At 34.9% G+C, this 27,859-nt stretch overlaps 1 protein-coding gene across 1 annotated transcript in view; it reads right to left on the bottom strand.

The window, feature by feature from the left end:
- The window catches only part of LOC143250961 (thyrotropin-releasing hormone receptor-like), a 99,355-nt gene that overhangs the window by 10,868 nt on the left and 60,628 nt on the right, over positions 1 to 27,859 (bottom strand). The window contains exon 3 of the mRNA XM_076502198.1: positions 5,274 to 6,665. Within this exon, the coding sequence (XP_076358313.1) occupies positions 5,274 to 6,119 (846 nt within the window). The 5' untranslated portion in view covers positions 6,120 to 6,665. The remainder of the gene's footprint in view (positions 1 to 5,273; positions 6,666 to 27,859) is intronic.

Raw genomic sequence — 27,859 nt, 5'->3', positions numbered from 1 at the left:
CAGCAGCCATTTGTCAAAACGAAATTTTAAAAGTATTAAAAATGAAATCAAATCGAGACATCATGCATTCAAATTTTGATGTTAAAGTGAATCGAAATAATTGCAAATGACAGTCATTTATTGAATACTGACTTCAAAGCTACAAAAATATTTCTGTTTTAGAAATTAATAAAGAACCTAATGAAGTATAGCTGTGGTTTAATGAAATGTTGCATCCAAAATTTCAAAGAGATCCGGTACATTGAGATCATATAGCCGGATACATCGAGATTGCAACTTCGAAAGAGCTTCCGTTAACCAAATAAACTAATTATCTCTCAGGAAGCTTTAAATTTTAGCATTCAACAGTTAAACAAATCTACCTTTAAGATAAGGTCACAAATCGTTTCTAGTGAAATTAATGAATTGCGTTTCATATGTAATAAGGTTTTGACTTTTCATAGTTCATATTACCTTAAGAATTCTCCCTAAATTGTGTTTCTTTTACGAGTGGTAACTTTTAGTAATAAATTTTCAATTCTATGTTCCTGAAAATCTGGTTTATTCAAACCAGCAAAAAACTCTCTCTCCATATATACGTACAATTAAAATGAATACAACGTTAAAATTACTACGTAGTAAGTTTTTATCAAGAGACTTGTCGCATGTATATAACTTTGAAGAAATTATTAAGATAATTCTTAAAAACTGTTCCAAAACAGTAGCCAAAATCAGAGAAAAAGGGATATGGAGAGAGTTGAATACAATGTAGTAAAATGATTTTGAATATACAAATCAGCAAGTCACGTGACAATCACAGCTAATATAAAATCACGATAGTACTGAATGTATAAGAACTACAAAAAAAAGACATCTGTGAACCCATCTATGTATTTTTGTGACATAAGATTGTATAAAAAGGTGCCGGCAAATGAAGGAACTCATACATTAAATGGATTATGAAAAGTTAGCAATGAGGTGTCGTAAGCTTTAAGACAGCAAGATCAAACTTGTAGCGATGTGGTGAGATATCAAAATCGTTTTTATGTAACATAAACAATCTCCATATAATAAATGTGTCTTGGTTGCTATTCTGTTACTACTTTTATAACCTGACGTTCATGAAAAATATAAGTAGGGGATAGATCATTGAAAAGGTGAGCTTCGAAAGAAAAATGATGAATGTGTGACTTAGGAGAAACTTAATTTCTTTTTAATCCATAGCTCCAAGATGCTCAATATTCTTTACGTAACTTCTGACAGGAAGAATAAGTCCTTATAAATATTCAAGCGCAAGAAGATATCCAGGCCGACATCAAACCGCACATTAACTAGAGGGGTACTTAAGACTCGCCAGCGTATTAAACAAGAAGTGAGGATAAATGTCTTCTTCACGTTTTACATCTACATTAAAATCCCTTTCTAGTAAGATCAGTTTTCCGCTAAAAACTAGAAAAGCTACAAGACACATTTTTAACCATATAAGTAGTTTTTTATTGTAAAAACAAAGCCTTGCATTCGTACCATATTCATAGGATTTTATAAAGTATTCCACACGCACACTGATTACAAAAAAAAAATAGTTTTGTTTTAACAACTCAAAATGTTCATTGAAACAAGAGTTAAATATTGTTCATTAAAGCGAACAATTTTGGAGCCTTCTCACTTTGATGGCCTCAGGTGATCAAGGAGCTAGGCACGCAATCTGAAGGTCACGAAGTCGAATCCCGTCCCACCAAAACATGCTCGCTCCTTCTACCGTGTAGGCGTTATAATATCACGGTTAATCTCACTATTCGTTGGTAAAAGAATGGTGCAAACGTTGGCGGTGGGTGGTGATGACTAGCTGCCTTCCCTCTTGTCTTTCACTCTTAAATAAGTTACGAATAGCGCAGATAGCCCTCGTTTAGCTTTGCGCGATATTCCAACAAAACCACGCTCACGTCCATACAGTCCAAGTCGCCACGTTCGGTCATGCTCTATATGAAAGCTGTACATTTTGACAAAACCAATACAACCTATTTTTTGTTGCAAATTGCTCCATCGTTAGGATTTCGTGTAAATATCAAAGTATTAGCCTTTATAACTCATAGGTGCTGCGTCAAGCGACTTGCAGAGTGTGTCTTTTTGTGAAACAGCATAAATGTGTGTGTTTTCTCATAGCAAAGCCACATCAGACTATCTGCTGAGTCCACCAAGGGGAACTGAGCCCCTGATTTTAGCATCGTACATCCGTACACTTAGCGCTGTACCAGCGAGTGACAACAGCATAAATACTCGTTTCATTCTCCAACTATTTGAGATATTGACGGTTGACTTGATGTGTCATGGAAGCAGTTTCTTTCTATGTACATGGCTTCTGTCGCTTTTCCAGACGGATATAACTCGTGAATATGTTGCGCATTATTGCCTTAGACATATGAACAACTGTTATCACTGACCTTTGTTACAAAATGCTGCACCTTTCATAACATAAACATGGTACGACTTGTTTCAGGTATCTTTTTAGATGGTCCAGGTACTTCAAGATAATAGGTATTCCTTCGTCTCCAATCCAAGTAAGTACAAAGTATATTTCTGTCTTGGAAATTCTAGGTCCACGTTATAAACACATCTATATGATCTTACTGTATAAATACATTTTTGCCGGAACTGGCTGTTATATGCCCTTCCCACCCCCACCCCAAAAATGGTCAATTACAGATAACATCGCACTACTTACGAACGATAATGTAGTTCTGATACATTCCATTCCACAGCGACATCAGTATATGAAGGTTCAAAATTGTTTAAGCATAACGTACTGAACCGCGTGTCATGCATGGCGTCAGTTTCATTTTTAATGTAATTGAATACATGAAATTGGGAAATAAAAAGCAAAAACCTAAACAAATCAAAACGTTTATTTTAACGTAGTTAAAACCGCTCGTATATTATTCAAAAAACTTACGTTCGTTAGTCAATTGTTGAAAAACAGACAATTTAATCAGCTGAAAACTACAATTTCAAGCATTATTTTCAATTAAACAGAAGATCCCCCTCACTAGTACAGCGGTAAGTCTATAGATTTACAGCGCTAAAATTAGGGGTTCGATTCCCCTCGGTGGACTCAGTCATAGCCCGATGTGGTTTTGCTTTAAGAAACACACACATAAACAGAAGATAGAAAAATATCCATTTATAAATCTATAGATATAGATGAATAAATGCCAGATGAGAAAAAGAAAAATAGAGAAAGAAATAACAAGATAAGAGTGGGGACATAAATATATATTTAACATTAAAACAAACAGAAACAGACATTGAAAGAAAGATAGATGTGTGTAGATATTTAAAAGAAAAGATAAGCATGAGATAAGAATAATCGTAAAGAGAAAGAGGAGAAGACAGACAGAAAAACATAGTGAATGAAAACGACTTATGAGAAACATGACAAGGTAAATAGGTGCTAAACACAGAAGTAAATAATGAAGGCAAAAGAGTAGAGAGCTAAACAGAAATGAAAATAAATAAATTTGGACAGCAAAGATTGTGCTCACGAAAGGCTTAACAACAAAGAGACTGAAAATAAAAAGAATTAGGAAGATATAGGCAGGTTCAAGAAAACAGATAAAACAATGAAAATAAAAACAGGACAAAATTGCTAAAAATAGTTACATTGTAAAGAAATGGAACGAAGAGTCCCCCCACTAGTACAGCGGTAAGTCTATAGATTTACAGCGCTATAATCAGGGGTTCGATTCCCCTCGGTGGGCTCAGTCATAGCCCGATGTGGTTTTGCTTTAAGAAACACACACATAAACAGAAGATAGAAAAATATCCATTCATAAATCTATAGATATAGATGAATAAATGCCAGATGAGAAAAAAAAACAGAGAAAGAAATAACAAGATAAGAGTGGGGACATAAATATATATTTAACATTAAAACAAACAGAAACAGACATTGAAAGAAAGATAGATGTGTGTAGATATTTAAAAGAAAAGATAAGCATGAGATAAGAATAATCGTAAAGAGAAAGAGGAGAAGATAGACAGAAAAACATAGTGAATGAAAACGACTTATGAGAAACATGACAAGGTAAATAGGTGCTAAACACAGAAGTAAATAATGAAGGCAAAAGAGTAGAGAGCTAAACAGAAATGAAAATAAATAAATTTGGACAGCAAAGATTGTGCTCACGAAAGGCTTAACAACAAAGAGACTGAAAATAAAAAGAATTAGGAAGATATAGGCAGGTGCAAGAAAACAGATAAAACAATGAAAATAAAAACAGAACAAAATTGCTAAAAATAGTTACATTGTAAAGAAATAGAACAAAGAGATACATACATACATCTACCTTTTAGATAGATACTAAAAAGGTACGTATAGTAAATACAAAAACAAATAGGCTTAAAAGGTGTATACATTAAATACTAAAGACAGAGTTTTAAAAGGTATATACTCTATACATTAAAGTCGAAGAGTTTTAAAAAGTAAATTTAATGATTAACGAAGAAAGAGAGAGAGAGGTAAAAAGACAAGTAAAATGAAAACAAATAAGAGACGTCTTTAAAAGTCTTTACGTGAAATACCAGAGACAGAGAAGTCTGAGTTGTATACACAATAAATATTGAAGACAGAGGCACAACAGATATATTAAAAGCACATAGGTTTAACAAGTAAAAATGTGACGGTCAATTCCACTATTCGTTGGTAAAAGAGTAGCCCAAGGGTTGACGGTTAGTAGTGATGACTAGCTGCCTTCCCTGTTGTCTTACACTACTAAATTAGGGACGGCTAGCGCAGACAGCTCTCGAGTAGCTTTGCGCGAAATTCAAAACAAACAAACTCTTCATTGTTTATATATCTCCTGAAGTGATATTATTGGATTTTAGGTAATCACGGTTATTATTTTACATAAATCTGTGATCTGTGGTCTTCTTTTCTCTAGTGATGTCGGGCCTCATCGCTTTTCAGAACTTTCTTCTTGGAGGGACAATGTATTTTTTTTCTGTATGGAGCTCAACACTCTTAAGTTTTGTGTTTCAGAAGTAATGCAGAAGTTAAGACATCAGATAAATTCTTATTTAAAGTATTGCGAATTAAAAAGGTTCCTGAGAAGAAACAAGTAAAACGAAACGTAATGATATAAAACAATTGTTAAGCCTAAATAACTTGTTTCGTTTTGCCAAGTTAGAAGTTCTAAGTGTTATTTTTGAAATTACACCATGCTTTATTGTTATAGCTTAAAATACCACATCAATATTTAATTAATAAATATACAAAAATACCACAGCGTATCTACTACCTGTACTCTAGCACTTGTGTTGGTGTTCTTCACTGAATCTCTTGGAGGGTTCCCTTCTTTAGCCATTTTTCTACGAATGTCACTTGTGAATAGGATTCTTGCTATTAGACTGTAAAGTACACAGGACAGTAGCAGTGGTAGGATGTAGAAGAGAACTAGGTCAGCGAAAAAATACCCCAAATAGTGCTCTCTGGAAAGAGCAAAGGTACAGGTCTCCATATCATCGTGGCCCCTGTAAAATATAGGAACGGTCTTGGTGAGGAAAAGCCAAGGGGAACAGTAGAGACAGGCGAACACCCAAACCCCAATGATAATCTTCTTGGCTCTATTGATGGTACAGACCATCTGGGCTCTCATAGGATGGCAGATGGCGATATACCGTTCTACTGTGAAAGCTGTAATGGACAGGGATGAGGCATTGATCCCTAGATACTGAAGAAATATGAAGAGGGCACAACCAACTCGGCCCCAGATCCATTCGTCTCCCAGCAAATAGTAGGATAAGACTTCGTTGGGCACAGAAGCTACTAAGACCATGAGATCAGCTAAGGATAAGTTGACAAGGTAGCAGTTGGTAGGAGTTAACATGCTACGGCTTTTAGTAACCACCATAACTACCATGATGTTACCAAGGATGCCAATCAGAAATATTAATCCTAGGAATGTGGTTCCAATGATTCTATAGTATATTGAATAGTACGATGGTTCTGGCAATGCAATAGTAGTGTTTACATTATCCGTTGTTAAGTTACAAACAGATGTAGTGCCATCAATAAAAGTGGTATTATTTGTTGGTTCACAAACAGGATTTTCAAAGATTGTTGGAGACATTGTGGATGTCGTCATCTTCTTGGATTATTTTCTAGCTAACAAGTTACTGATGAAATTTTCATTATCAATACGTTGTTTAGAAATTATTTTAAGGAAAATCAGATGTTAAAATTGTGCTTCTTTCAAGAATGTGGAATGGTGACATTTAAAACATCTTTCTTTAGAAATGTCTTTTCCAAAAAACAAAACAAAAAAAACAACACTTGTACAAAGTGCGAGCTACAGTTCCGTAACAAGCTTTGCGGGTAAAACGTCACTTGAACAGTACAGATTTTTAACAAATACTTTCAGTACCTGGTGTTCTCTTCTCGCAAGTGGAAATTGGAATCTGACCTGAGCAGTCAACTTCGTTTTGCCATCTGCGATTCGTGAAAACGTATTCGATAACCATGGCAACGTAATAATGTACAACACTGTGATTGGATAAAAGCTTATTGACGTAGTACTATGTAGTAAGTTGTTAGTTCAGGTGAACGGTTCGTCTCTAAAGAAAACAGTCAGTTTCATCGCATTTGTGCATTTCTCATGGCGCGATTAAATCCATTTTTCGTAAACAGGAACCTGTTGGAAGACAGATACATTAAAATTCCGATAATAATAATCTTCAAACTACATACTTCTGTTGATAAAATAATAAAAAAACACCGCGTATTTCTCAGAAACAAACTACAAATATTCTTTCTCGAAATATGCTTTCCCAGTTCGATGTTTGGCGACCCGATAAACAAAATTTACGTTTTTTGTGCATTTTGAATTTCGAGAACGATCGCTCTCTGTTCTTCAAAATTACGGTTTACTCGAAATTAAGGAGGATAAGCTTAGGGTTATCTGTAATCATTCATATAGATTTATTACTCAAATTGAGCATACAAACATTCGTAGATAATTTATATTTTCTATATAATTCCATGCAAAATGTTTTACCGCGGTTGTTTGTTTACGAAACGCATTAACTTGTCATATTTTATGATTTATCAAAGATGAAATACTAGGAACAGTATCTTAAGTGTAAACCGTGTGTTCAGTTACATGAAAAAAAATAAATCAGATGCTAACATGTTTGGCCAATAGCTTCTTTTGATCTCGTGTAAGATTTACGTGTGTTTCGAGTTGATAAAGTAAAGTGGAAGTATGCATGCGTAGTAAACGCATTAATATCTTTGGAAAATAATAATAACGTAATAGACATACAATAAGCTAATATATACGATATACAATAAACTAATATACAAATGTATTGGTTCTTTAGTACAGATTTCACTCTTCTTTAAAAGCGATGAAGGAAAACAAACGAAGCCTTAAAAACATCAACAAACAGAAGTGGCGGTCGAAGCCCTCTGTTCGCTCGGAAAAAAGTAGACCAAGAGTTGGCGGTGGGCACTAGTAAAGCTTCCTTGTATCTAACCTATCACTTCAAAATTAAAGTCACTTTGTGCAAATAGTCATTGTGTAATTTTGTAACAGAAATTTGTAAAAAAACAAAATAAATAGTCTCAAACAACACACACAATGAAACAATAATTTTAAAATTGTCATATACAATACATTTAACAAAAGTGAGGAAAGAACCGCGAATTTGAGGGTAAAGAAAAAAAAAGAATTCACTCTTCGATAGTTCGAGGAGCTCCTGGGTGAATCTTAATATTTCGAAGTCAAACTGTCAACAGCGTTTGTATCAGGGTTGTGTTTATAAGTACTTTGTTTTTGGAAAAACAACACTCTGAGGCAAAATGTCTACATTATCATGAAATCTGGAGCAAACATATTTCTGGCTAGGGAAATGAATTGTTAACGGAAATATTCAGGAGTTAATCAAAGTTAAAGTGTTTACCGAAACAAATGTTTTAGAAAGTAAACTTTGTCAAATTACCCAAGAGCTAATTAAGAAAAGGGCTACATCTTCTAACAAGTAATATTTCTGAAGCAGTAGGGGTTATGAGTAATCTTTGCATCAAAGTTGTAATGGTAATTGTAATATTGTCATAAATATTTTATTCCCAGAAGAGCAAATCATGACAACAGAGCAAACAGAAAACTTTTACCGTTTTAAAATGGTTAAAATAATACTTAAGTATTCACATTATATTATAATATATATAAAGACAAATCTTACAAAAGTTAATTTACTTTTCTTTCTAACCTCTTGTGACTTGTTTGTTTGTTTTACGTTAAGCACAAATATATACAACGGCTTACCTGTGCTCTGCCCACTGCGTGTATCGAAACCCGGTTTCTAGCGGGTTAAGTCTGCAGACATAAGACCAATGGAGGAGGTGGGTCCCTCTTGTGGCTGAGCGGTAAGATTGGAAGTTCATAATAATATAATTAATAGTTAGATCTAAATCGAATGAGAGCGCGGTTTGCACATTGTGCTGATTTCCGCAAAATGAACTTTTTTTTTCTTTAAAAATTTTAATTTCTTTTAAAAGCGCTTGAGTGATTGAGTTTCCTTTCTGATTTTTCCTCTGGTGGCTCAGCGGTAAATCAATTGGCTTTTTACAGATAAAAAGTGGTTTTCGATACCCACGATGGGTAGGGTACAGGTAGCACTTTGCGTAGCCTTACACTCAACAACCAAAAACCTGATTCTTAAACACCTGTTCCTAATCACTGTGGTAATAATTGATCCGAAGAAAAGTTCGTCCATTCAAAGAGTTCGATAAAGACTTATAGTTACATTCTTCATCTCTGAATAGTTCAGCAAAACCTTCTAGTAATTTTACTGTGGACTTTAATTCAAAAAATAATGGCTAAACATTTGCTAGACGCACTTGTAATTCGTGTCATGGAAGCTTTTTTGCTCGCATATTACCAAAAGTCAGACGGTACCGCAAGTGTAATTAGGCATATATATGTCTGTGTACTAAAGTCACTGTACGGCTTAATTGTTTTTAATTACTACTCATTTCGATTAACTTTATTTGATGAGATAAGGGCTAAAAACATGGATAACAGCAAGAATTCCAAGAGCCATGACAACAAAATTAGAAAATAAGTTAAAGTTAGCACATAGAACTGAAAAAACTGTTTGGTACATCAAAAGTCCTCAAATATCTGACCTTTACTGACCACCGTTTATCACACACACACACATATATGTATAAACACAAACACTTTTGAAATACGACATCTCAACAGCAGTATAGCATAAGATGGTGAAACAAATATTTGTTATATAAACTTGGAAAATCCCAAAGCATATATTACAGTATTTGCATATTAGGGTATTATTTACAGTTATTATACATAATACTGAATTTTATCTTATAAGCTAATGTAAATGTATACTGTGATGTTGTAATTTTATGACTGAATACAGTGAAAATAATTAAAACATACTATTTTAGTGGTTACATAAGCTAATGTAAATGTATTCTATGATGATGTAATTTTATGACTGAATACAGTGAAAATAATTAAAACATACTATTTTAGTGGTTCCATAAGCTAATGTAAATGTATTCTATGATGTTGTAATTTTATGACTGAATATACAGGGAACAACTAACACATGCTATATTAACAGCTGTAGGTACTACTAGTTACTCCTTACTAATTAATTTTTCTGTATCTTTGGAAGAAAATTGTTCTCACCAAACATCTGTTTCTTGTGCAGATGAAAAGATGTCATTATTGATGGTGACTGTCTTTCTGACAACCAGCAATAAATTCAGGAACCTTACCAGAAGAAGAAGATGTCATTAGGATGGTGACCGTCTTTCTGACAACCAGCAATAAATTCAGGAACCTTACCAGAAGACGAAGATGTTATCACGATGGTGACCGTCTTTCTGACAACCAGCAATAAATTCAGGAACCTTACCAGAAGACGAAGATGTCATTAGGATGGTGACTGTCTTTCTGACAACCAGCAATAAATTCAGGAACCTTACCAGAAGACGAAGATGTTATTACGATGGTGACCGTCTTTCTGACAACCAGCAATAAATTCAGGAACCTTACCAGAAGACGAAGATGTCATTAGGATAGTGACTGTCTTTCTGACAACCAGCAATAAATTCAGGAACCTTACCAGAAGACGAAGATGTCATTAGGATGGTGAGTGTCTTTCTGACAACCAGCAATAAATTCAGAAACCTTACCAGAAGACGAAGATGTTATTACGATGGTGATCGTCTTTCTGACAACCAGCAATAAATTCAGGAACCTTACCAGAAGACGAAGATGTCATTAGGATGGTGACTGTCTTTCTGACAACCAGCAATAAATTCAGGAACCTTACCAGGAGACAAAGATGTCATTAGGATGGTGACCGTCTTTCTGACAACCAGCAATAAATTCAGGAACCTTACCAGAAGACAAAGATGTTATTACGATGGTGACCGTCTTTCTGACAACCAGCAATAAATTCAGGAACCTTACCAGAAGACGAAGATGTCATTAGGATGGTGACTGTCTTTCTGAGAACCAGCAATAAATTCAGGAACCTTACCAGAAGACGAAGATGTCATTAGGATGGTGAGTGTCTTTCTGACAACCAGCAATAAATTCAGAAACCTTACCAGAAGACGAAGATGTTATTACGATGGTGACCGTCTTTCTGACAACCAGCAATAAATTCAGGAACCTTACCAGAAGACGAAGATGTTATTACGATGGTGACCGTCTTTCTGACAACCAGCAATAAATTCAGGAACCTTACCAGAAGACGAAGATGTCATTAGGATGGTGACTGTCTTTCTGACAGCCAGCAATAAATTCAGGAACCTTACCAGAAGACGAAGATGTCATTAGGATGGTGACCGTCTTTGTGACAACCAGCAATAAATTCAGGAACCTTACCAGAAGACGAAGATGTTATTACGATGGTGACCGTCTTTCTGACAACCAGCAATAAATTCAGGAACCTTACCAGAAGACGAAGATGTCATTAGGATGATGACCGTCTTTTTGACAACCAGCAATAAATTCAGGAACCTTACCAGAAGACGAAGATGTTATTACGATGGTGACCGTCTTTCTGACAACCAGCAATAAATTCAGGAACCTTACCAGAAGACGAAGATGTCATTAGGATGGTGACCGTCTTTCTGACAACCAGCAATAAATTCAGGAACCTTACCAGAAGACGAGCCTCTACATAAACAAACTGCAGAGGTACTCCCTTTTGCGACACCCACGGACATGTTTGCACCCTGTATTCCAGTTGGACGAAATCGAACTTGAAAACCTCTTCAGGCGTTTCCTGTGACATCTGTACATCAACATTAGCAGTTACCAAGCGGTCTTTCAGTCCTGTTATTATTTGCTTATTATTGGAAGTTCTTGTGAAGAAAGCGATTTGTATAGTTCTTATTTGGATACTATCATTGAAACGTATTTCATCTCAGGTTCGTTTGGCTGGTTTTCAATAATGGTTCGGTTATAAGGATAGTCATCGAACATACCTACAGTGGGACAATACATACGAAACGCAGTTATTAAAAGTTTCAATGTACTGGGCAGGTATTAGCCAAACAACACTTTGTAAGTTAAAAGCTGATTGAAAAGCAGGAACACAATATTAAAATAAAACATTATTATACAAAATAGTTGTGACAATTCGTATTACTTAAGCTGCGTATAGCCTTAAGGTGCACATATTACCTTATTAAATAACTGCTGAGGGTTAATTACGACAACTTGATCCCTTATTCATATCGGACGTTTTGATTTATATGAAATGTTTATTTGTTGTTAAGTACAAAACTACATAATCAGCTACCTGTGCTGTGCCCATCACGGATATCAAAACCCAGTATTTAGCGTTGTACTTTTATAGGCTTACCGCTGAACCACTGAGAAGGCCTATTAAGAAAATAGAAAACAATATATAGGAAAGTAATAATAATGAAAGCTTGAACATTTCTGATACCTCCATGTAAACGAAAGAGCCATAAACTAAACGTATTTTGATATCCTATTGTGTATACACAGTAAATATGTTTTGTTTTGTCATACTGTTCATTCATTACTAAGATACTGAGTTTCATAAAAACAAAACAAATATAAAACAGAATTCCTTCATTAGAAGGTTCAGGAAGGGGGGAGAATAGAAGGGTGTTAAGGGTCCGATTATCAGGGACTTATGACATCTGACATGTTTCATACTAGCGCCCCTAGTTGACACATTGATATATCTTCGGACGTAAAACGTTAAAATCCTGGTTTCGATACCGGTGGTGGGCTGAGCACAGATAGCCCATTGTGTTGCTTTTTGTTTAACTTCAAAGAAATAAAATCCATACTAGATTTGTATGCAACTTCAACTTTTCCTAATTTTATCCGGATCACCCCTTGAAATATCATTATTTCCTGGTTATAGAAGCTTTTTATGGTTTGCCCGTCACTCATGATAAGACTATTATTGCTAATTGATAGAAATTCCTACATAATAATACAGCCCGAAAGGTGCTGGTCAAAATACACTGTAGAAAAATAACAGATTATACAAATAATAACACTGTCACTTTGGATGTTGAATAAACTAAAAGTGGTGGACTACATCACCAGCTAGAGTGTATTACAAAATAAAATATGTTACATCACATATGCCTAATTAGACGTTGCACAAAATAGAAACGTATTAAATTATGTCATCAATTTGGTTATTACATAAAATGTATGACACCAGCTAATTAGGAGTTATATAAATAAGACAGTCTTGAAATAAAATATGTTATTTTCTTTTGATCAACGTAGATAGTTAAATATTTAGGTGCACCGTAGTGAAAGTCTTGCAAAGAGAAGGGAAATTACGGTTCTGGTCCAACTGCCTCTTACTGTATCTAATAAAATTTTTCCGATAGATTTTTGGCAGGTGTGAGGCAAAATAAACACCGCTACCCTGTGTGCTAAAAGCAAGGACAAAATCAGAATTTTGAGATTACAGCGGCTTTTGTTTCAAAATATCTTGAAGTTCATGAAAGTAAATCAAGACTGAAATATCAGACATCGGTAATAATACATGATTAATTTTGTTTGAATATATAGTGAAGGCTACCAGACTGCCATACACTTTCTGGCTTTGTATAAATCACATTATATTACAATACTAGAGTAGTGACAAATTTCAGTCATGAGACAAAAGAAGACAGAAAATATTTTACCTTTAACCGACTAAAACTTGACACGTGTGAAAATACCCAAAGAAAAAATAATTTTAAGAAGCTTTGACATGTAGGTTTATAAGACTCATTTTAAGAAGCTTTGACATGTAACTGAGTTAACTTATTCAAGAAACTCTGACTCGTAGTTTTAAGTAATTCATATGAAGAACTTTGACGTGCAGTGTTATGTAACTCATTTTAGGGAACTTTGATATGTTGTTTTATGTAAACCATTTCAGTAAACTAGTTTGTTGTTGTTTCTTTTACTTTGTCTTCTAGGCTTTTGTCTACAAAATTTAATAACCCAAACACAAAAAAAGCAAAACATGGTGGTATGTTACATCCGAAGAAACCTAAAGCAATTCTCAACTTACATTTAAGAACTGTTTCGAAATTGAAAAATATACCAACCTCAATGAAAGAAACAAACTCGTGCATACATATCAACACATATTTGGTTAGTCTACTCGGTTTTAGGGCGAGCATGATCTTATTGTTAGAGTTCTCAACTCACAGTCTGAGAGTTATGTCCCTTCACCAAACATGCTCACCCTTTTAGCCGCGTGAGTGTTACAATGTTGCAATCAATTCCAACTTGGAAAGAGTAGCATAAGAGCTGGCGGTAGGTGATGTTTACTAGTTTATTTTTCCTTGATATATCACTTTTCAAAGAGGGACGGTTAACGCAGATAACACCCCCAAAGTTTTGCGTGCGGGCCTGGCATGGCCAGGTGGTTAGGGCGCTAGACTCGTAATCTGAGGGTCGCCAGTTCGAATACCCGTCACACCTTTCAGCCGTGGGGGCATTGTAATGTAACGGTCAATCCCACAATCCGTCGGTGAAAGAGTAGCCCAAGAGTTAGCACTGGGTGATGATGGCTAGGTAGTTGTCGTCCCTCTAGCCTTACACTGATAAATTAGAGACGACTATCTGCGCTAGCCGTCGTGTAGCTTTGAGCGAAATTCAAAACAAACCGAACCAAATCTGTCCTTTTCAAACTGACTTAGCCTTCTACAGAATTTATAGGAATCTTGCTAGCTTCTCGCAATGCAGAGTAAAGTAGACGGAAATGTGAGTCATCTTCAACCATAATAAGGCCTCTTCCTGCTCTCTTTAAGGCTGTAATAATTCATTTGCTGGTCTTCTATATGGTTATTACACTTCGCTTAAAAATATAGATAAACAATTTGTGGAAAAACGGTTATAGCTCAGAAAATGTAGTGTGTAATTCTATGGCTTCAGAGAGCTGCCATTGTGAGGTGTTCTGATGTATTATATAAACAAATAGGGTGAATATTATTTAAGGAAGCGATCTGAATCCTATACATTGCACTTTGCTGCTTTAGAGAAGTGAATCCCTGTCATAATCTGCAAGCCAACATTATTCTATCTTTAAACTTAGAATGCTTACCATGAGTTGAAAGTTTAAAGCAAACTCTCACATGGAATTTGGTGGAAACCAGAGAAAACGAAGTAACGAGCCCACGTGGCAATCTAAAAATCTTCCGTTGACAACGCTAGTTATATGACAAACGAAAACTGGCTAAACGTTTTGTGATTTCTGGCATATTACAACTTATGGAAAGATTATTAGAATTACACGAAGCAAAGTGTTCTACGACGGTTAATTAAACTTGTAAACCTTCAACGTTCATATTTACCCTTGGTGCTATCAGAAACTATAAGAAAAGTAAATTATTAGCCAGAATTCACGAGTTCTTCATATAGATTTTTATGAAATATGCATATTGTTACTTAAAGGTACAGTAAACAATATTTTAAAGGAAATTTCCTATCCCTATAACCCCCCATTCTTTTAATCAATGTATCTTCACTTCCTCCATTATTTTACTATCATGATTTATCAGGGTTTTATTTATTTTCTAATATTTACTGTACGGTTTACTGGCAGGGTTGGCCCGGAATGGCTAAGTGTGTTAAGGCGTTTGACTGGTAATCCGAGGGTCGCGGTTTCGAATCCCGGTCGCACCAAACATGCTCGCCCTTTCAGCTGCGGGGGCGTTATAAAGTGACATTCAATCCCACTATTCGTTGATAAAAGAGTAACCCAAGAGTTGGCGGTGGGTGGTGATGACTAGCTGCCTTCCCTCTTGTCTATATTAGAAACGGCTAGCGCAGATAACCCTCGTGTAGCTTTGCGCGAAATTTAAAAACAAAACTAACAGGGCCTAATTAAAGTAATGCTAGAAAGGAGCCGCTCCCTTCCTCGCTCTTACAAAATAAAACCCCAAACCATCGTACTATGTAAGGGTACCCGAGCTACGTGAGGCATTATATATGGTTTCATATATTTTGTTACCGACCTTCTTGTTTCGTTCAACACTCGTTAACAGCAGTAAGGCGATAAAATATAAACGCGTATCAAATTCGAACCATTTGTTGGATTGCTTATCAACTAACATTCCACCTCCCTCTACTAAGAGGCCTGGCATGGCCAGGTGGGTTAAGGCGTGCGACTCGTAATCTGAGGGTTGCGTGTTCGCATCCCCGTCGCATCAAACATGCTCGCCTTTTCAGCCGTGGGGGGGGGGGTTAGAAAGTGATGGTCAATCCCACTATTCGTTCGTACAAGAGTTGGCGCTGGGTGGTGAAGACTAGCTGCCTTCCCTCTAGTCTTACACTGCTATATTAGGAACGGCTAGCGCAGATAGCCCTCGAGTAGTTTTGCGCGAAATTCAAAAACAAACAAACCCTCTGCTAAGTTTCGTCCTCTGCTGGAACAGCGGTAAGTCTACGGATTTACAATGCTAAAATGAGAGGTTCGATTCCCCCTCGGTGAATACAGCAGATAGCCTGAAGTGGCTTTGCTATAAAATACCCACACTACTAAATTTCATTGAAATTAGCTCAGCCGACAACTTGCCGCATGGAGTCAGTCGAACAACTTTGATTTACACGTAAAAATATCCTCCATCACTAAAATATTAGCTCAATGTTTTTTTATCCTCAATATTTAAGCTGATTACTTACGCCTTTCTACCTTTATTTCATGTTCTTGTCGTGCACTGGAAGGAATTTAAATGAAATTTGCTATTCCGGTTCATTCTGTTCTATGTAAAAAAAATTCCAACGTCTTTTTCTAACATTTATTTTGAGCGTTTGCTTAGATCAGTTAAGATAATGGGAAATACGAGAGAATGAGTCAAATGCCCAACAAAAACAATTTACTCCCACGGTTTCTATGAACAGATATTCTTCAATGCTTACTGGACGGTCTCTGTAAGTTCTTGTTATGAACTGTTTCTCGTGGCGAGTTAAGCCACCTGCTTTATTTTGAAGGAACGAACTCTGTAAGTTCTTGTTATGAACTGTTTCTCGTGGCGCCACCTGCTTTATTTTGAAGGAACGAACCTCGTAGTTAGGCACCCGTTCGTTATCGACCTCGAATACGTGTGGTTATAAACACCGCACGACTTGGGATTATGTTTGCTTCGTCAGTTGCAAAAATCGACGATTATGCAGCATATTTTTACGCGTAGTTCTGTACGTATCTCGCCGATAGCTCGGTCAGAATAAAAATCGCTGGTCATCAAGCCTCCCAGTTGCCCACATTATTAAATATACTAAAAACTGGAAGAGAGAGAGAAAAAGTGTCATCGTTTCTAAATTATATAGAAACACTATAACCTCAAGTTGTTACAAGCATATTATACGTTGTGTGGTATTTTCTAGTTATATTTGGACTGGAGAATCATAAGTTCTATACATTCCAGAAAGTTTTCCGTTGTCTTGCTTACTCCATTCATTGTTGCATAGACACCATATGTTCTACAGTTCAATAATATGACCGAAGTGTTCTTTCGAATTTTACGTAAAAATGTAAAATAACGTATACGTAAATAGACATATATTTAAATAGCGGCTAATCATATATACGTTATAAACATATAGTAGTCTATTGCAGTGGTTCCTAACCAGGGGTGCGAAATAACATTTGTTTTGGCCACCTTCAGCTTTATTCTCAAATAAATAATTACTGTGAGGGGTGCGAAAACATAATAAAATTTTTTATGGGTGCGGGGCATAAAAAAGGTTGGGAACCACTAGTCTATTGTGTAGCTTCAAGTCAACACGAATTTTTTTATCACATTTTCAAAACTCTAAGAATAACGTAAGAAAAATGCCTTATAAATCCCGATGAAAATGTTCGGATAAATAACAAACAGATAAGTGTTTATATTCACAATTTCTTACTAATAAACTGAATACAAATTTTAAATAAGAAGGTAAGTAGCTAGGCCTACTTAACATTACTCTTTGATCACAAAATATTTCCCTCTCAATAATTCTTAAATGTAAATTAATTACTAACGTGTAATTTAATCCACAGGACGGGGTGTGGTTTAATGCTTAGCGCTCTAGGCTACGGTTTAAAGAATTCAAGGTTCAAGATGCGATGTGTAGCTGCTCGAGTGCTCCGCATTTTCATTTGTAACAGTCAATTCTATTACCTGGCTAAGAATAGTCGAGTAGGCGGCGGGTGCTGCTAGTTGATTAAAAGTTCTCAATTAGAGATGCTTGAACTAAGGGACCATAGACTGAGCGCTTAACCCAAATGTCGCATAAAGTAAGAATCTTTCCGATTGAAAATACTGAATAACAAAAATATCCTGCTTCTTCCTCCTTATTGAAACACATTTTCAAAGTTAAGAAGATAAAATATAAGAATCAAACTGCTTCATATTTCACTAGCTTTTACGTTCACGTTAACCAACCTAGTTCTAATGGAGTGACTTTAGACTTCAATAAAAAAGTTATGTTCTTACTTGTATAAAGTTGTTTCTTGTATCATGCAAAATTCGTAACGTTACAGAAAAAGTTTGTTTGTTTTATTTTCTAAAACGACGATCTTTGAGAGTAATTACGAACACATATAAAGCTATATATAATATTACATAATATGATCGGTTGTATCTGAACTGCTATACCAAAACCCACTTATAATGTTAGGCATTTGTCACAACAATGGCGTGATTCACTTTGAACAGACCTGTCTTAACAGGAAAAATTCATCGGCATAATAGAGGCTCTAACCATCAAAGTGAGGACCATGTCTTGAGTGGACGCCTTGAGACGATTCGCATACTTTAAAGGATAGCTACTGATAAAGCTAGAATTCGTGTAGGTAATATACATTCAGCGAATAGTTCTTTATAATCCAGGTAAAAGAATAAACAGGTTTATGCATGCTGCTCTTCAAAGTGGTTTTTAATGGTTTACCTACGTTTTTTTTTATACAATATAATGATGTTTTAGGCTTAGATTTCCAACTGTGCATTGTGAGAATATACTTTTTACAAAAACCAACCAGTTAGTTTTAAAAATGTCTGTACTTACAGGCTGAAAGTTAAGATCTTTTGTTCCTTACTTTTCATGCTTTCTCTACCGTTTCCACGCAGTTTGATCCTTTTTGACATCACAAGATGTAAGAAAGTATGTCATTACGAGGGGCTGTACTAAAATAACAAACTGAAAAGAAGTTTCTCACAGGTATTCCTTGTATGAATATTGTAGAATATCAAAAGAATGAACAATGAGTCGAATGTTGTTCTCTAATGGTAGAGATATATATTACGCACAATATTATAGTCTTCAACATTCAACATATGATAAACAGCTCGGAAACTAAATTAAGAATAAGGAACTTCTCTGCAATAGCAAATATGGATTACGCGAGATGTTCAAAATGTAAACATTCAATAGAGACAAAATAATGAATCCGAATATTACGCAGTTTATTCATTCCTCAACTTTCAGCAGATAACATATTACTTCAGAAAAATTGTTGTTGTTGTTATTTTGAATTAAGCACAAACCTACACAATGTGCTATCTGTGATCTGTCCACCACGGGCATCAAAACCCGGTTTTTAGCGTTGTAAGTCTGCAGATATACCGCTGAGTCACCGGAAGGCATTTCCAGAACTTCTAACTCAATATTTATATAAATACTGAGGGGCTACTCGGAAAGAAAAGCGCTTCACGACTGAGAGAAATCACTGATATATATAAATAATATTTGTTTTTTCTCAGTACACTAACTCTCGTAGAGAGTGCTTTTTAATACAAGAAAAAATAGGATGAAATATGTTATTTTTCAACAGATTTATGTAAATAAATGTTGTTTTGTGTTCTGTTGTTGTTTTTAAATGACGCCTTCCTTCGAAGAAAGAAAAATATATTTGAAAGCTCTGATTCAGAAACTGGTGTAAATTTTTCACTGTACTTTTCACACATTGTCTCCCTTTCATGTATTATTGAAACGATTATGTACAATGACACTAATAATTCTGCAAGAGAAATTCATTCAAGGATACTTTAACAAAGAGCAGCGTTGAGCGGACGTCACCTAAAGTTGACGCAAAGTATTATCAATTCTATGAACCAGCCACTGGTCTGAAAACTAAAACGTTTCCTAATAATGAGTTTCCTGAATAAACGAAAGGAAGAAAGCAATATTACAATCGAACGTCTTTAAGTTGGCAACAAGATTAGAAACTACACAGTAAGAAGCTGTGTTTGTCACATTATGTCATGGTAACAAGATTAGAAACTACACAGTGAGAAGCTGTGTTTGTCATATTATGTCATGGTAACAAGATTAGAAACTACACAGTGAGAAGCTGTGTTTGTCATATTATGTCATGGTAACAAGATTAGTAACCACACAGTGAGAAGCTGTGTTTGTCATATTATGTTATGGTAACAAGATTAGAAACTACACAGTGAGAAGCTGTGTTTGTCATATTATGTAATGGTAACAAGATTAGAAACTACACAGTGAGAAGCTGTGTTTGTCATATTATGTTATGGTAACAAGATTAGAAACTACACAGTGAGAAGCTGTGTTTGTCATATTATGTCATGGTAACAAGATTAGAAACTACACAGTAAGAAGCTGTGTTTGTCATATTATGTCATGGTAACAAGATTAGAAACTACACAGTAAGAAGCTGTGTTTGTCATATTATGTCATGGTAACAAGATTAGAAACTACACAGTGAGAAGCTGTGTTTGTCATATTATGTCATGGTAACAAGATTAGAAACTACACAGTGAGAAGCTGTCTTTGTCATATTATGTCATGGTAACAAGATTAGAAACTACACAGTGAGAAGCTGTGTTTGTCATATTATGTAATGGTAACAAGATTAGAAACTACACAGTAAGAAGCTGTGTTTGTCATATTATGTCATGGTAACAAGATTAGAAACTACACAGTGAGAAGCTGTGTTTGTCATATTATGTCATGGTAACAAGATTAGAAACTACACAGTGAGAAGCTGTCTTTGTCATATTATGTTATGGTAACAAGATTAGAAACTACACAGTAAGAAGCTGTGTTTGTCGTATTATGTCATGGTAACAAGATTAGAAACTACACAGTGAGAAGCTGTGTTTGTCATATTATGTCATGGTAACAAGATTAGAAACTACACAGTGAGAAGCTGTGTTTGTCATATTATGTCATGGTAACAAGATTAGAAACTACACAGTGAGAAGCTGTCTTTGTCATATTATGTTATGGTAACAAGATTAGAAACTACACAGTGAGAAGCTGTGTTTGTCATATTATGTCATGGTAACAAGATTAGAAACTACACAGTGAGAAGCTGTCTTTGTCATATTATGTCATGGTAACAAGATTAGAAACTACACAGTGAGAAGCTGTGTTTGTCATATTATGTTATGGTAACAAGATTAGAAACTACACAGTGAGAAGCTGTGTTTGTCATATTATGTCATGGTAACAAGATTAGAAACTACACAGTGAGAAGCTGTGTTTGTCATATTATGTCATGGTAACAAGATTAGAAACTACACAGTGAGAAGCTGTGTTTGTCATATTATGTCATGGTAACAAGATTAGAAACTACACAGTGAGAAGCTGTGTTTGTCATATTATGTCATGGTAACAAGATTAGAAACTACACAGTGAGAAGCTGTGTTTGTCATATTATGTCATGGTAACAAGATTAGAAACTACACAGTGAGAAGCTGTCTTTGTCATATTATGTTATGGTAACAAGATTAGAAACTACACAGTGAGAAGCTGTGTTTGTCATATTATGTCATGGTAACAAGATTAGAAACTACACAGTGAGAAGCTGTCTTTGTCATATTATGTCATGGTAACAAGATTAGAAACTACACAGTGAGAAGCTGTGTTTGTCATATTATGTCATGGTAACAAGATTAGAAACTACACAGTGAGAAGCTGTGTTTGTCATATTATGTCATGGTAACAAGATTAGAAACTACACAGTGAGAAGCTGTCTTTGTCATATTATGTCATGGTAACAAGATTAGAAACTACACAGTGAGAAGCTGTGTTTGTCATATTATGTCATGGTAACAAGATTAGAAACTACACAGTGAGAAGCTGTGTTTGTCATATTATGTCATGGTAACAAGATTAGAAACTACACAGTGAGAAGCTGTCTTTGTCATATTATGTTATGGTAACAAGATTAGAAACTACACAGTGAGAAGCTGTGTTTGTCATATTATGTAATGGTAAAAAGATTAGAAACTACACAGTGAGAAACTGTGTTTGTCATATTATGTTATGGTAACAAGATTAGAAACTACACAGTGAGAAGCTGTGTTTGTCATATTATGTCATGGTAACAAGATTAGAAACTACACAGTGAGAAGCTGTGTTTGTCATATTATGTAATGGTAACAAGATTAGAAACTACACAGTGAGAAGCTGTGTTTGTCATATTATGTCATGGTAACAAGATTAGAAACTACACAGTGAGAAGCTGTGTTTGTCATATTATGTAATGGTAACAAGATTAGAAACTACACAGTGAGAAGCTGTGTTTGTCATATTATGTTATGGTAACAAGATTAGAAACTACACAGTGAGAAGCTGTGTTTGTCATATTATGTAATGGTAACAAGATTAGAAACTACACAGTGAGAAGCTGTGTTTGTCATATTATGTAATGGTAACAAGATTAGAAACTACACAGTGAGAAGCTGTGTTTGTCATATTATGTAATGGTAACAAGATTAGAAACTACACAGTGAGAAGCTGTGTTTGTCATAATATGTCATGGTAACAAGATTAGAAACTACACAGTGAGAAGCTGTGTTTGTCATATTATGTAATGGTAACAAGATTAGAAACTACACAGTGAGAAGCTGTGTTTGTCATAATATGTCATGGTAACAAGATTAGAAACTACACAGTGAGAAGCTGTGTTTGTCATATTATGTTATGGTAACAAGATTAGAAACTACACAGTGAGAAGCTGTGTTTGTCATATTATGTAATGGTAACAAGATTAGAAACTACACAGTGAGAAGCTGTGTTTGTCATATTATGTAATGGTAACAAGATTAGAAACTACACAGTGAGAAGCTGTGTTTGTCATATTATGTTATGGTAACAAGATTAGAAACTACACAGTGAGAAGCTGTGTTTGTCATATTATGTAATGGTAACAAGATTAGAAACTACACAGTGAGAAGCTGTGTTTGTCATATTATGTAATGGTAACAAGATTAGAAACTACACAGTGAGAAGCTGTGTTTGTCATATTATGTCATGGCAACAAGATTAAAACTACACAGTGAGAAGCTGTGTTTGTCATATTATGTCATGGTAACAAGATTAGAAACTACACAGTGAGAAGCTGTCTTTGTCATATTATGTTATGGTAACAAGATTAGAAACTACACAGTGAGAAGCTGTTTTGTCATATTATGTCATGGCAACAAGATTAGAAACTACACAGTGAGAAGCTGTGTTTGTCATATTATGTCATGGCAACAAGATTAAAACTACACAGTGAGAAGCTGTGTTTGTCATATTATGTTATGATAACAAGATTAAAACTACACAGTGAGAAGCTGTGTTTGTCATATTATGTTATGATAACAAGATTAAAACTACACAGTGAGAAGCTGTGTTTGTCATATTATGTTATGGTAACAAGATTAAAACTACACAGTGAGAAGCTGTGTTTGTCATATTATGTTATGATAACAAGATTAAAAACTACACAGTGAGAAGCTGTGTTTGTCATATTATGTTATGGTAACAAGATTAAAAACTACACAGTGAGAAGCTGTGTTTGTCATATTATGTTATGGTAACAAGATTAGAAACTACACAGTGAGAAGCTGTCTTTGTCATATTATGTTATGGTAACAAGATTAGAAACTACACAGTGAGAAGCTGTGTTTGTCATATTATGTCATGGCAACAAGATTAGAAACTACACAGTGAGAAGCTGTGTTTGTCATATTATGTCGTGGCAACAAGATTAAAAACTACACAGTGAGAAGCTGTGTTTGTCATATTATGTCATGGTAACAAGATTAGAAACTACACAGTGAGAAGCTGTGTTTGTCATATTATGTCATGGTAACAAGATTAGAAACTACACAGTGAGAAGCTGTGTTTGTCATATTATGTCATGGTAACAAGATTAGTAACCACACAGTGAGAAGCTGTGTTTGTCATATTATGTTATGGTAACAAGATTAGAAACTACACAGTGAGAAGCTGTGTTTGTCATATATATGTAATGGTAACAAGATTAGAAACTACACAGTGAGAAGCTGTGTTTGTCATATTATGTTATGGTAACAAGATTAGAAACTACACAGTGAGAAGCTGTGTTTGTCATATTATGTCATGGTAACAAGATTAGAAACTACACAGTGAGAAGCTGTGTTTGTCATATTATGTCATGGTAACAAGATTAGAAACTACACAGTGAGAAGCTGTGTTTGTCATATTATGTCATGGTAACAAGATTAGAAACTACACAGTGAGAAGCTGTGTTTGTCATATTATGTCATGGTAACAAGATTAGAAACTACACAGTGAGAAGCTGTCTTTGTCATATTATGTCATGGTAACAAGATTAGAAACTACACAGTGAGAAGCTGTGTTTGTCATATTATGTAATGGTAACAAGATTAGAAACTACACAGTGAGAAGCTGTGTTTGTCATATTATGTCATGGTAACAAGATTAGAAACTACACAGTGAGAAGCTGTGTTTGTCATATTATGTCATGGTAACAAGATTAGAAACTACACAGTGAGAAGCTGTGTTTGTCATATTATGTCATGGTAACAAGATTAGAAACTACACAGTGAGAAGCTGTGTTTGTCATATTATGTCATGGTAACAAGATTAGAAACTACACAGTGAGAAGCTGTGTTTGTCATATTATGTCATGGTAACAAGATTAGAAACTACACAGTGAGAAGCTGTGTTTGTCATATTATGTCATGGTAACAAGATTAGAAACTACACAGTGAGAAGCTGTGTTTGTCATATTATGTCATGGTAACAAGATTAGAAACTACACAGTGAGAAGCTGTGTTTGTCATATTATGTCATGGTAACAAGATTAGAAACTACACAGTGAGAAGCTGTGTTTGTCATATTATGTCATGGTAACAAGATTAGAAACTACACAGTGAGAAGCTGTGTTTGTCATATTATGTTATGGTAACAAGATTAGAAACTACACAGTGAGAAGCTGTGTTTGTCATATTATGTCATGGTAACAAGATTAGAAACTACACAGTGAGAAGCTGTGTTTGTCATATTATGTCATGGTAACAAGATTAGAAACTACACAGTGAGAAGCTGTGTTTGTCATATTATGTCATGGTAACAAGATTAGAAACTACACAGTGAGAAGCTGTGTTTGTCATATTATGTCATGGTAACAAGATTAGAAACTACACAGTGAGAAGCTGTGTTTGTCATATTATGTCATGGTAACAAGATTAGAAACTACACAGTGAGAAGCTGTGTTTGTCATATTATGTTATGGTAACAAGATTAGAAACTACACAGTGAGAAGCTGTGTTTGTCATATTATGTCATGGTAACAAGATTAGAAACTACACAGTGAGAAGCTGTGTTTGTCATATTATGTCATGGTAACAAGATTAGAAACTACACAGTGAGAAGCTGTGTTTGTCATATTATGTCATGGTAACAAGATTAGAAACTACACAGTGAGAAGCTGTGTTTGTCATATTATGTCATGGTAACAAGATTAGAAACTACACAGTGAGAAGCTGTGTTTGTCATATTATGTCATGGTAACAAGATTAGAAACTACACAGTGAGAAGCTGTGTTTGTCATATTATGTCATGGTAACAAGATTAGAAACTACACAGTGAGAAGCTGTGTTTGTCATATTATGTCATGGTAACAAGATTAGAAACTACACAGTGAGAAGCTGTGTTTGTCATATTATGTTATGGTAACAAGATTAGAAACTACACAGTGAGAAGCTGTGTTTGTCATATTATGTAATGGTAACAAGATTAGAAACTACACAGTGAGAAGCTGTGTTTGTCATATTATGTTATGGTAACAAGATTAGAAACTACACAGTGAGAAGCTGTGTTTGTCATATTATGTCATGGTAACAAGATTAGAAACTACACAGTGAGAAGCTGTGTTTGTCATATTATGTAACAAGATGGTAACAAGATTAGAAACTACACAGTGAGAAGCTGTGTTTGTCATATTATGTCATGGTAACAAGATTAGAAACTACACAGTGAGAAGCTGTGTTTGTCATATTATGTCATGGTAACAAGATTAGAAACTACACAGTGAGAAGCTGTGTTTGTCATATTATGTTATGGTAACAAGATTAGAAACTACACAGTGAGAAGCTGTGTTTGTCATATTATGTAATGGTAACAAGATTAGAAACTACACAGTGAGAAGCTGTGTTTGTCATATTATGTAATGGTAACAAGATTAGAAACTACACAGTGAGAAGCTGTGTTTGTCATATTATGTAATGGTAACAAGATTAGAAACTACACAGTGAGAAGCTGTGTTTGTCATATTATGTCATGGTAACAAGATTAGAAACTACACAGTGAGAAGCTGTGTTTGTCATATTATGTAATGGTAACAAGATTAGAAACTACACAGTGAGAAGCTGTGTTTGTCATATTATGTCATGGTAACAAGATTAGAAACTACACAGTGAGAAGCTGTGTTTGTCATATTATGTTATGGTAACAAGATTAGAAACTACACAGTGAGAAGCTGTGTTTGTCATATTATGTAATGGTAACAAGATTAGAAACTACACAGTGAGAAGCTGTGTTTGTCATATTATGTAATGGTAACAAGATTAGAAACTACACAGTGAGAAGCTGTGTTTGTCATATTATGTTATGGTAACAAGATTAGAAACTACACAGTGAGAAGCTGTGTTTGTCATATTATGTAATGGTAACAAGATTAGAAACTACACAGTGAGAAGCTGTGTTTGTCATATTATGTAATGGTAACAAGATTAGAAACTACACAGTGAGAAGCTGTGTTTGTCATATTATGTCATGGCAACAAGATTAAAACTACACAGTGAGAAGCTGTGTTTGTCATATTATGTCATGGTAACAAGATTAGAAACTACACAGTGAGAAGCTGTCTTTGTCATATTATGTTATGGTAACAAGATTAGAAACTACACAGTGAGAAGCTGTTTTTGTCATATTATGTCATGGCAACAAGATTAGAAACTACACAGTGAGAAGCTGTGTTTGTCATATTATGTCATGGCAACAAGATTAAAAACTACACAGTGAGAAGCTGTGTTTGTCATATTATGTTATGATAACAAGATTAAAAACTACACAGTGAGAAGCTGTGTTTGTCATATTATGTTATGATAACAAGATTAAAAACTACACAGTGAGAAGCTGTGTTTGTCATATTATGTTATGGTAACAAGATTAAAAACTACACAGTGAGAAGCTGTGTTTGTCATATTATGTTATGATAACAAGATTAAAAACTACACAGTGAGAAGCTGTGTTTGTCATATTATGTTATGGTAACAAGATTAAAAACTACACAGTGAGAAGCTGTGTTTGTCATATTATGTTATGGTAACAAGATTAGAAACTACACAGTGAGAAGCTGTCTTTGTCATATTATGTTATGGTAACAAGATTAGAAACTACACAGTGAGAAGCTGTTTTTGTCATATTATGTCATGGCAACAAGATTAGAAACTACACAGTGAGAAGCTGTGTTTGTCATATTATGTCGTGGCAACAAGATAAAAAACTACACAGTGAGAAGCTGTTTTTGTCATATTATGTCATGGCAACAAGATTAAAAACTACACAGTAAGAAGCTGTGTTTGTCATATTATGTTATGGTAACAAGATTAGAAACTACACAGTGAGAAGCTGTGTTTGTCATATTATGTAATGGTAACAAGATTAGAAACTACACAGTGAGAAGCTGTGTTTGTCATATTATGTAATGGTAACAAGATTAGAAACTACACAGTGAGAAGCTGTGTTTGTCATATTATGTTATGGTAACAAGATTAGAAACTACACAGTGAGAAGCTGTGTTTGTCATATTATGTAATGGTAACAAGATTAGAAACTACACAGTGAGAAGCTGTGTTTGTCATATTATGTAATGGTAACAAGATTAGAAACTACACAGTGAGAAGCTGTGTTTGTCATATTATGTCATGGCAACAAGATTAAAAACTACACAGTGAGAAGCTGTGTTTGTCATATTATGTCATGGTAACAAGATTAGAAACTACACAGTGAGAAGCTGTCTTTGTCATATTATGTTATGGTAA

The sequence above is a fragment of the Tachypleus tridentatus genome, chromosome 5, assembly GCF_004210375.1.
Source record: "Tachypleus tridentatus isolate NWPU-2018 chromosome 5, ASM421037v1, whole genome shotgun sequence".
NCBI lineage: Eukaryota > Metazoa > Arthropoda > Merostomata > Xiphosura > Limulidae > Tachypleus > Tachypleus tridentatus.
This window is presented reverse-complemented; position numbering and strand designations above follow the sequence as displayed.